General features: G+C 42.2%; 1 protein-coding gene across 1 annotated transcript in view; it reads left to right on the plus strand.

The window, feature by feature from the left end:
• Positions 1-12025, plus strand: part of LOC310776815 (mitochondrial intermediate peptidase-like) — a 36927-nt gene that overhangs the window by 4430 nt on the left and 20472 nt on the right. The window contains exons 7-16 of the mRNA XM_083637003.1: positions 516-672; positions 1876-1924; positions 2691-2751; positions 2966-3018; positions 6719-6872; positions 7296-7373; positions 8013-8220; positions 9303-9412; positions 9757-9831; positions 10350-10466. Of these exons, the coding sequence (XP_083493129.1) occupies positions 516-672; positions 1876-1924; positions 2691-2751; positions 2966-3018; positions 6719-6872; positions 7296-7373; positions 8013-8220; positions 9303-9412; positions 9757-9831; positions 10350-10466 (1062 nt within the window). The remainder of the gene's footprint in view (positions 1-515; positions 673-1875; positions 1925-2690; positions 2752-2965; positions 3019-6718; positions 6873-7295; positions 7374-8012; positions 8221-9302; positions 9413-9756; positions 9832-10349; positions 10467-12025) is intronic.

Raw genomic sequence — 12025 nt, forward strand, 5'->3', positions numbered from 1 at the left:
GAGCTATAAAACCATCACTCTTAAAAATCACATGCAAGTATTTTCTACGGTCTATTTAACCGTTATGGAGGGAGTAGGTTTTATTCATTTTATTTACATTTTGTCACCTCTGACTGTAGAACAGAAAACTCCTGCACACCGTCTCCCTTCTCTGGAGAATATATTTTGTATTCTTGGTTGGACACCTCTGTCTTAAGGAGGCAAGGAAAGCTGCATCCAGACAAAAATAAAACGTACGGACCAATAACATGTAGCAACGTATAAAGTCGGAATACAGGCAAAAGTCATTTAAAAGACAGAACAAGGTAAACAATGTATGACATCGAAATGACTATCACAATCCAAATAGTGGCTCTCATGATTAATAATCAATTAGATCAGTTTCCTCAGCCAAAATTCCTCAACCTTCCCTTGATCTATTCACCAATATGAAGAATTTTTGTGGAAGGGCCTGGACAAGATTGATGTCACGGTGCTTTTTGACATGTAATGTTATGATGCATTGTGCATTCCAGGTGCGGGAGATCGCCTACAGGATTTACCTGTATCCCAATGCAGCTCTGATGGAGTGTCTGGAAGAGCTACTGAAATGCAGACACAAGCTGGCCAAGCTGGTGGGCTACGAGTCCTACGCTCATAGGGCTTTAAAGGGAACCATGGCCAAAACCCCAGGTAATATATTCACTTGATTATCACACTGTAATACATGAATCCTTCCTGTATAGTAGACCAGGGGTTTCCAAACTTTTCACACCCAAGTACCACTATGTACCAAAATAAATTTCCCAGGAACCACTTCCCACTGCGGATACCAACTTTTCCCCCCTTCTCCATAAAATAAAAATTTGCTTATTTAACCATGTAGCATCAGAAAGGCTAAATAACACAATAAGGCTACTGATTCAAAACAAACTAATACATTTATTATTAAGAGCATTCACACAAAAATTATTATTACTATTATTATTGGTAATGGTTTTTCCCTTGCCAAAATTTAGCGCAACTTTGAAGTGTTATTTAGCCACCTTCCTGACAAGCTAGCATGGCATGTTTGGTACCAATCGATGCCTTAGGTCTACCAGAAACTTCACTCTGGCTTTAAAACTGATCCCGCACAGCTTCTGAAAGAACATAGAAAATTGTACAAAGCCTCAGGGTTGATGTGTGTCCACTTTATTTCTAGCTGCCATGATGCCTTAACGTGAAATATGGGTGCTTCTTCCGGTGTAATCCTCCCAGCCCCCTCCCATGTGTTTCAAAGCTGCAGGCAGGCGAACCGCGAACAGAGCAAGAATCTCGCAGATAAATATCCCGAGTTGTTCAAAGAGCAAGAGAAATAGCAGATGTGATAGATAACATTATTATATTACATTCCCTCAAATAAGTCGTCAAACGAGTGTTGTGACAAGCAACATTTTTTTTCCAGCGTCGGAGTTTTGAGGAAATGCGCCAGCTGCAACAATCAGTCACGTTCTAGACCGGACCTTGCACCCATAATTATTTTACAGCGGGGCATTCAAAAATAAGGTGAATAGGTTATAAAAAATGCTCTTGTAGTAGACTGATTTCGGATGAATATTTGGTTATCATTAGTCCTTGCTGTAACCATCTGGTGTCCTTATGATTGAGTGATATAGATCACCCAAAGTAGTATACATTAGAAACAACATTCAAATTTGCGTTGCAGGTTGGCCTATAGCAGTTAGTGACTGTCCCCAAAGCCTGAGCTCAGGGGTTTGATCATGATCATGGTTTTAATAAAAATAGTTTTTTGTACTTGACAGTTTTCATTTAGAGGCTTAATCCATGCTATATATATATCCCCCCCCCCCTCCTTGAGCTATAACATTACTTTATTTTTTATTTTCCATGCAGAGACAGTGATGAATTTCCTCCAGCTGCTAACAGACAAGCTGGCAGACAGGTACAGTTTACTTTTAAAGTTTTTCTCACAAATCTGTAAAATATGTTGATCTAATTTTCGGGAGATGGTTGTAATTATGAACATATTTTTTTAATTGTCTGTAAAGGTCATCACATATTAACCACATCCCATGGCCCTCTCAATGACTGCTGATGAAACATTGAAATGATCATCATTTATTTGGCGCAAATGTGACTTGTTTACTCAGAATGCAGGATGTGTTTGTCTGATCTTGATGCTTGGCTGGCTAGAGGACTTACGCGCTTCCATTTATAGTTAATTATAATTCAATGGGCTGATGCAGCATGATGCTATATTTGAAATCTGGACGCCATGGATTTGTTCATCCCCTGAAGCAGATGATTATATGATTCGACTGCTTATAATCAGGTTAGCACTGTGGTTTCACAGCAAGAAGGTCCTGGGTTCGATTCCCGGCTCTGTTCCTTCCTTTGTGGAGGTTTCATATTGTCCCCTTGTTCCCCCGGGCTTTCCCCTGGGTGGTCCGGCTCCCTCCTACAGTCCAAAGACATGTAAGTCAGATGGATTGGATACTCTAAAATTCCCCATAGGTATTAATGTGAGTGTGAGTGGTCTGTCTGTGCTGATGAAGCAGCCATCTGTACAAGGTGTTTCCCTACCTCGCTGCCATCAGCCCAATGCATGCTGGGATAGGCTCCAGTCCCCCGAATAGGAATAAGTGAGTAAAGAGAATGAATAAGGTGAATGTTCGATTGACTCTTCATTCTTCTTTTCTTTCTTGCAGAACAGCAAAAGACTTTAAAATGATGACGGACATGAAGAAAAAAATCAACCCTCGTAATTCTGTGTGTATTTGTGCGTTTCTTTTAGACTGATACTGTAAATGTTTGGTTACTCATGTGCATGACCAGCTATACCCCAATGCTTTTTGTCATTGTGAATGTAACACGTTGCTCTTAATGGTTCCATGTTATATTATTGGTTATGAAATGCTGTGTCATTTTGCTTGATACCATGGATATGGTGATACATTATCGTTTGCTCTGTATTATCCAACAGGAGCTGATGCCATGGGATCATCCCTACTTGAGCGGGGTCTTGCGTGCCGAGAGGTGAATATTTGGCATCTCATGAAACGGTTATTTTCAACCAGCTGTCATTTGATGAAGCCAATTTGATTTCTATCTTTTTGGCGGTTTAAGGTGATGGTAACTCCATATTCCGGCGAGGCGCAATATGTTATTGTGTCCCAGCTCTTCCTCGGGTATCAGGTGGTACAAAAGGTGTTAGGGGAGAAGCATGGGAGTTGTATGCATGCATGCTGTTTTGCTCCTTTCTCATTCAGGACAATACAATCTAGTGTGCAAGTGCTTTTGCTCAGGGCCTCTCATTCTTCTTCTTTAAAGGGATACTATGCAACTATTTCATTAAAAAAAACATACTCATGCAAAAGTTTTCCCTCTCAATCATCACTTATCACCTGGATTCACCCATAGGATTGTGTGACGGTGTTTGTGTTCCCCCCCCCCCCCCCCCCCCCACAACCTTGCTCGACCGCACGAAATGTTTCCGTCCACAAACGTCCCAAACACGGCAAAACATTGTGAAACAAGAAAATACACCACACAATTCTATGGGTCATAACAAGTGATGATAGAGAGGGAAAATGTGACCAGTACCTAAAGAAATAAAGGGTATTGATTGATTGAACTTTTGTATTAGTGTATATGTGTTTTTCTGTGTGTTTGTTTATGAAATAGTTGCACAGTATACCTTTAATCTTAGCAGTAGCAGGATTCTGTGGCAATTTTAGGTTTAGTTCCACATCCATCTATATTTTGGTACTAGTTTTGGGGCTGGGTTCCTATTGCAGTTTGCAACTCCAAGAAGTTTTTCCTGCACTACTTTATCAGCAGAAAAACACATCTACACATCTTTCTTATTGTAGATTGTATTTGGCCAAATTATACAGTTATTCCCCCACTTTCTGTAGCTGTGATAGATAGTAGTGTTCTTGTTGTGGCAGCACGCCTCTGCTGGATGGATACAGAGAAAACTCTGTTCTCTGTCACCCAGTTTGACCTGATGTCAACATACGCTCCATACTAGGATTGTTAACAAAAGATCTGTGTCCAACAAATGCTGGTATTTCCCCCCTACCTACATTATGTATGTAAGGAAAGGAGCCTTGTCTGAAGTAATAACTAAGTAGTAATCTGTTAATTGCTCTTCCTGTGCATGTCAAATTAAGAGATTAGTCAATTAGAGGCCAACAAGAACCCAAGTAGGTTTATTTGCATGATCTTATTTTTAACCTCTCAAATTTGTTTTTGTTTTCTTGCTTTCTTCTTCACTAAATTTTACAGTTGATCTAGTATTACCCCACACCTGTGAAACAGTCCATTTAAAGCAATTTGTAAGTTAACATATATTCATCTTGCAGTGACTGCTAGCTGCTTGTTTTTATCTTTTATTTATTCCATTCTAACTGTTCTGAGCAGAAAAAAGAAGCTTTGATGTTTGAGGTCATGGAAAAGCTGGGCTCTTGTTATTGAAACTCATGGATATGTTGCATTTGCCTCACAGTGCAAACTCTTGATTGTGCGATGCACTCAGGAACTCTGTGGTAAAAAGAAACGCAGGCTAAGCAGCCATGTTGTATGACTGAGTGAGGGAGAGACAGTCAGGACCACTCAAGTTGTGTGTTGGCTCACCTTGTCTTTCTACAGATAGCCTGTTATTAATGAACTGCTCTCTTCCTCCCCACTGCTCTCCAGAGACCAATAACGCCACACGCCAAACATTCTGGATCAGCTTTTATTCAAGCTTTACTGCAGACATTTCACATCCCTGGCGTGTCCTTTGGATTAAGCATCCACCAAAGAGAGAGAGGGAGTGTGTTTGGATAAAGCATCCACCAAAGAGAGAAAGAGAGAGAGAGTGTGTGCGTGTGCGCCTCAGTGCTATTATGTGTCACTATATGTTTCCACCATGGGCCTTTGGCAGAGTCTGTGAAGAAGCCTAGATACGTTCCCTTCTCCTCCCCTCTCTCAGGCTGTCCCTCCCCTCCTTTAACCAAGGGAAATCTGTGCCCTGCCCTCCCCCCTCCAAACCCCCCCTCCCATACCCGCTAATTTCTATCCATCTCCGATTTGTGGCTTTGGGCTCTGCTAGTTGGCAGGAATTCCCTAAAGTAGAAGCCAGTCTACATTAAAAGGGGGCTCCTTGCCCAGAGCCGCTACTGTACTGTTTTCTGCTACACACACATTTGTGCACACTTTCTCTCTCTCTCTCTCTCTCTCTCTCTCTCTCTCTTTCTCTCAGCACCCCATTAGAGTTGGAGACTGTTCAAACCATGCTTAAATTAGGTACAGATTGTGTGCCTGTGTGTGGGGGCTAAATGGACTTGGTAGCTGTACTACTCAGTAGGCACTAGTCTGTTATCCGTCACTGATATGCGCAATGTGGGGTTCAAGCTAAATAAGCAGTTTGGTGTCATGGTGGACTCTTTATCTGAAGCGCCTTACAGCACCATGCATACATTCTAAGCATGGGGGGGGGCCCAGCAGAGCGCCCCTGCCCCCTTGGTGCCTTACCCTTCCCATTGACCTCTCATATATGCAAAGTTAAGGGGTATTTTTGTGAATCATCTCACTGTTCAGTAGCCTGCAGCACAACATGTACAGAAACAGTCCTACGTTTAAAAAGGGTGGCCACGTCATTCTCTCACTTTACCGTCACCATGAATCATGCTAGTAGATCCTTTGTCTACAATAGGAAAAGAGTTACTCTGCACATTTTAGTCAAGGCAAGAAGTAATATGAATGGGCCCTCGCCCCTCAGGCCGTTTCAGATGGTTTGACGCACTACTCAGTCTGCATCCAGATGGGGGGAAACTGTGTGATCTGAAGATAGACCAAGGTCACTGAGTCTTTCAACATTCTGCCTTTTCTCAACATTTAAAGAGAGTTTAAGGGTCATTAGACTTGAGCTTTAACCTACAGATGAAGTCGGAAGTTTAAATACACTTAGGTTGAAGTCATTAAAACTCATTTTTTAACCACTCCACAGATTCCATGTTAATCCTAACCTAACCCGCCGCAGGTACACCTCCAATTGACTCAAATTATGGCAATTAGCCTAGCAGAAGCTTCTAATGCCATGGCATAATTTTCTGGAATTTTCCAAGCTGTTTAAAGGCACAGTCAACGTAGTATATGTAAACTTCTGAACCACTGGTATGGTGATATAGTGAATTATAAGTGAAATAATCTCTGTAAACAACTGTGTCATCATGCAAAAAAGTAGATGTCTTAACGGACTTGCCAAACTAGTTTGTTGACATGAAATCTGTGGAGTGGTTAAACATTTTGTTTTAATGACTTCAACCTAAGTACAGTATATGTAAACCTCCGACTTCAACTGTAGCTGTGCCCGTGATGTTTGGGTTCCACTTTGTTCACCTTATGTTCCAACGGAGGGGTCAGCTAATTACTTCCTATTGTCTTTACACTTCCTGTGACGGTACAGTACTTGTATTGTGTTCATTGTGGCCAACACTGCTGAGGGGCTTTAAGGTGTGTGCAGCCAGTGAGTCAGACTAGGTTTGAGCAGGTCAAACAGACATCGTTTTGAACAGGAAGTCGTAACACAACTGGGTCAAGTGGGCGGGGCTACATAAGATGGAAATAAAGCATGTTTTCTTGAAGTCACGGCACATTCTTTGTCATCATTCACAGTCGTTCAACATGGCTGCCTCTTTGTTCATGGGTCATCATGACAGTGCTCTGGGCTGTGGTTTTGTCATGGCAGGTACAACATAGAGCCCAGTCTGTACAGTCCCTACTTCTCCCTGGGCGCCTGCATGGAGGGCCTGAACACCCTCTTCTCTCGGCTGTATGGTGTCTCCCTCATGTCCGAACACCCCGGCACAGGGGAGATCTGGAGTGACGATGTCCGCAAACTGGTAAGGCTGGTTAATAGCGTTAAAATATCTGTGATAGTGTATGCAAACAAAGGTCTTGAGTAGGGCTGGGCGACATGGACCAAAAATCATATCTGTATTTTTACACTGAATGGCGATACATGATATATCTCAGTATTTTCTATGAAGTGGGCTAAATGTTCAGTTGTAAGTAGGCCTGGGTGATATGGACCAAATCACACCCAAAATATATTTACACAATGTGATTTTTGATAAATAATCAACAGTAATGTGGATATAATGACTAAGTGGGTAAAGGCAAATCATAGAACAGCTAGAACAGTCTGGTAAGTTCAGAAAATGGCATCACTTGGAAAAGACAACACTTATGCCATATCACAAGATTACCATATCCAACATCTAGTTGATGTTTTGGTGATGCTTGGTTTCTCTGTGTGTTTCTAGGCTGTGGTACATGAGACCGAGGGACCGCTGGGATACATCTACTGTGACTTCTTCCACCGCACAGATAAACCGCACCAGGTATGCATACGCACTCTGACCTACCCCTGCTCTAGAGCCACCCAAGGAGCGCCTGTCAACTTGTAACACAAACTTAGTCTGGGATAGATCATAAATATTACTGGCTCACATTCCTTTCTCCTCTAAAAATAGGGCTCGCTGCATTTGAAAATGACAGGCTTCCTTCTCAAACTAGCACGTCATGTCTTTGTGTTGTTTCCGTGGCGCATAGCGCTGTTGCTCGTGTTTTTATCATCTTATCTCCACTCTTGTTTCTCATTCTCAATTCAGTTCTTCAATTCATTTCAATTCAAATAATCAATAATACATTAATTTGCAAGACAGGAAGGACTAGACCCAATTTGCCAAAGCACTGCAATGACAATGGATGTAACATCAATATAATGTATTGTATGATGCAGGGTATGTACCGGTATGTGAGGTAATAACAAGTCAGTAGAAACCAGGAAAAGAAAGTGCATAATCCCAATTAGAGATACAGTATATGTCTTATGTGTCAAAACAAATATTTTTTGCCTTGTGTCAGTGACTGAATGTGCATCGGCATCCATGTTTTTTTTCATCTTCCAACAACTCTCTGTCACCCCTTCCCCTCCCTCCACCTCACCCCACTTCTTTCCCCCCCGCCCCATGTCCCAGGACTGTCACTTCACCATCCGTGGTGGCCGTTGGTGCCAGGAATCGGGACAGTACCAGCTGCCGGTTGTGGTTCTGATGCTCAGCCTGCCCCACCCCACTAAGAGCGCCCCCACGCTGCTCACTCCGGGCATGATGGAAAACCTCTTCCACGAGATGGGCCACGCCATGCACTCCATGCTGGGTCGCACGCGCTTCCAGCATGTTACCGGTGAGTTGTACTTGCACATCTGGCAGGTGCGTGTGTTCACACAAACACAATGTCCATCTGCGCGCCCACGTACACTTTAAAACGCTTTATTTGAATCCACGTACTCTTTAAAACGCTTTATTTGAATCCACGTACACTTTAAAACGCTTTATTTGAATCCACGTACTCAGAAATAACCCAAACATGCCAGTGAGACATTACTGCGCAACTGGCATTACACACATGGATTAAACGGTACCTGGCAGAGGCTTTAGTGAAGTAATTACAGTACAGCAATCTGGGAGTTGATCGATGTTTGACATTTTACAGGCTCTTTATCTGACAATGATGGCTGTTCAGTTCTCAAATGTCACAAGTTGGAATTACATACAGTAGTTGGATATTGAGCTACAGGTTATGTTTATGCCATTCATCACAGTGTAGCAACTTGATAATGGAAGTTAAATCCGATTAAGGATAAGCCCCGAGGAGGGCTTCAAATTCTCCTTGGCTACCATAGCTGTCATTCAATGCTATTTTCCTTGTCGGATAAAGTTGAGGGATATCTTAGCCGGTAATCCAAGATTCTAAGAAGGTTGAATTCACCCTAATGACAGTATCCACTGACTGAAAGATACTGTATGATGTGGCAACTTGAGAATGCTTTTTTAGTGGACAACCTGTGTAGATTTAACTGTTTTACATGCTTGACACACTGATTAAATTCAACTTGTTTCTGGAAGCTCCTGACAAGTTTATTAACTTGAGTTGCTTTTTTGCACTTACGTAGTTATGTAATTGTATCTTATATTATTCCTGAATGTGCAGTTAAAATGATGTACTTCTGGCCAAAAGCAATGCCCACATTAAAGTCACATGCGACGTCAGGCACAACCAGAAAATCTGAAACAACCCGGACGAACCCAAAACATCTTCATCCACGATTGGCTGATCAAAGAGAAACTGGAACTACAGGCCGGTTGGCAGATACTGAGAGCTGAAATTTCCTCCAGCATCACAAAGCACTTTTTACATGAGTATGAGAAGCATGACATGTCATTTCTTATGTTATTTTTTGCACTTTCTGAACCTCTCTTCTCCAGGAACCAGATGTGCAACTGACTTTGCTGAAGTCCCCTCCATCCTAATGGAGTACTTTGCCACCGACTATCGAGTCATCAGCCAGTTTGCACGTCATTATGAAACTGGACAGGTACCTCTAAAACCCAATAAAGATTTGTGTGAAGCGTGGGCTACATTTTCTTTTGAACATCGAATACAAAGACAATCTTGTACTAAAATCAATCATTACTACAGAGAAATAAATGCCAATATGTCATAATTATATTAGTTTTAACAACCTCATGATTCAATGAACTAAGCCCTGTACATTTTACTTGAGTTTAGCTGTTGTTGGTTGGTCGGTCGGTCGGTTTGCACTGATGTAATATAGCAGAAAGGCTTGAGAAGTAAACAAAACATTCCATAGTAAATGAGGTGCCCTGGGATATAATTTAGTTTCAGTTTCACTCCGTGTGTGTTTCCTTGTCTTCTCAGCCTCTGCCTGAGAGCATGGTGGCTCGCCTGTGTGAGTCTAAAAAGGTGTGTGGAGCTGCAGACACCCAGCTGCAGGTACAGTAACCCTCCCCTGATACACATTACATGCTGTACACTTCTATTTATATGTACAGCTTACATTTCCAAGAACAGATGCAACCACATATTTAGAACTAATGTAAGCTAGTTTCCAATCCATGTCCTTGTGGCAGGCAGGTGGATGTATACATGGGGGGTCAGAGGCAGTTCAGCAGTATTGTACACTGTCATTTTCTGGGACTGTGCGACCTCGCCCACTCAACTGGCATGTGCTTTGCACATGTGCAGTTGAGCAATTGTACGCCGCGCGCCAATCGCCACCCAAATATATTATAGTAAGATGTCCGACAGAAATTGATCTTAAACTGATTCATTCACATGGCATTGAATGTGTGCTAAAATGATTACAGAAAAAGTCTTTGCACATTTTGAGCTGTTGCCATGTAAATTCCTCACCAGCATCCTCATCGTCAGTGCAGTGGGGATATGTCCAGACAGTTTAGCTTGTAGCTACGGGGTTGATTCAGCGGGAACTGTTTTTGTCTCCCTGGCAGGTCTTCTATGCTGTGTTGGACCAGATCTACCACGGCAAACCTCCACACCGCTCCACCACAGATATCCTCAAGGACATGCAGCAGAAATTCTACGGTTTGCCTTATACGCCTAATACGGTACATCTTTAAATGTCTCTTTATTTTAATTTTTTTTTCTTTTCTTTTTTACATTTTTCATTGACTTGGTGGTCCCTGGAACTTCAATCACAGTGTTGAAAGTTTTAGTGAATGTGTGGAAAGTTCTTTTTTTCATAATCCCCCTCGCAACTCTCTTCACACTGCTCAATTGGACACAGAGAGCAGAGACTGAACAAACCAAAGTGACTGAGGTTTCCTTTAGCTTCTCTCTCTTCCTTCTCTCTCTGGTTTTATATCTGTTACCCAGGCACCTCACCGTTTAAGGGATTAAAGCCTTTTCTGAGGCGCTGCTGAAATAACAAAGCAGAGGTGTACTTTGAATGAGTTCTCCCTGGGGGAAATATTTGAAACTCTTTCTCCCAGTCCTTTAATGAAAAAAGATCACTTTTTTCCCCCTTTCTTCCCCACTTTTTGCAGCTGTAGGCGAGGAGATGAAGCCAGCAGGGAGCGGAGAATCAAAAACACAGTCATAATTTAGCCAGGAATGGCCTTCAGAAAGCATTTATTCTAGGCTATAATTATGTGGGGTTCAGGACTACTATATATTCTCCCCAAATTTAACTGCCTGGCTAAAGTTGCTCTCTTTCTGCTCCCGCTCTTCTGCTTGCACCCTGCAGCCTCTCAGAGGATTGTGGTTTATGTTCTATACTTTCCTGCTGTCCCAGTCGTTCCTCTTCAACTTTCAAACCGCACTGGAAGGTCTTAAGGCACGTCGCCTCCAAGTGCGCGGCTAACGACGTCAGGATCACTTTCCTCATTTGAACTCCTCAGTCTTAATTGTGTTGCCTGCGTTTCGAGGGCCCCATCATCGGATCAGAGCGAGTGAAAACAGATTTGTTTAGATCGTTCGATAACACAATTCTTTTTTTTTTATCTTTTTTGTTCACTCTCGTCTCTGCTTCCACCCACCCATCGTCACGGAAACACAGCTCAGGAAAACTTTCCACAGGAAAGTGAACATTTGAATGGCTAATAGGTTACAGAGAGCCCCCAGATTATAAACACTAGGGTGATGTGACATGTGTATAGTTTATAGAGCAGGGCTATCAGTTCCCTGCTGAGCACAGAGAGAGAGAGAGAGGATCAGCTGTGAGTAACACAGACCACATGGAGACCCTTGGAAGAAGATAATATTTGGAAATAAATGGCAGCAAGCATGACATTCTGCTAGCCATGTTGACATTTCTCTAATGTGCGATTCTTGGCGCGAATGCTTTTTAGACAAAATGTTCCTTTTTGTTTCTTTTTCTTCTTCTTTTTTAAGAGTAGTGTTTTTGTGTGCACACTCCAGCCATATTATAGGTTCACATTCTGTACTGTAAAAACATGCATGGTGTTGTGCCTTAGCACCATGAACAAAAGACCACCAGTTGAGTTTGTAGAGGACAAAAATGTCTTTTATCTGCTGCACAAGAGGAACAGAGTGAAAGCCTGTGCTGACTTTGTCTGCCTTTGTATGGAGGGATCAAAAGGATATTTAGCTGACATGTGACCCACTCACATTCTCTCCACAAAGTTGACATTAATCATTTGATGTG

Source organism: Poromitra crassiceps, assembly GCF_964638095.1.
Source record: "Poromitra crassiceps genome assembly, chromosome: 5".
Classification (NCBI taxonomy): domain Eukaryota; kingdom Metazoa; phylum Chordata; class Actinopteri; order Beryciformes; family Melamphaidae; genus Poromitra; species Poromitra crassiceps.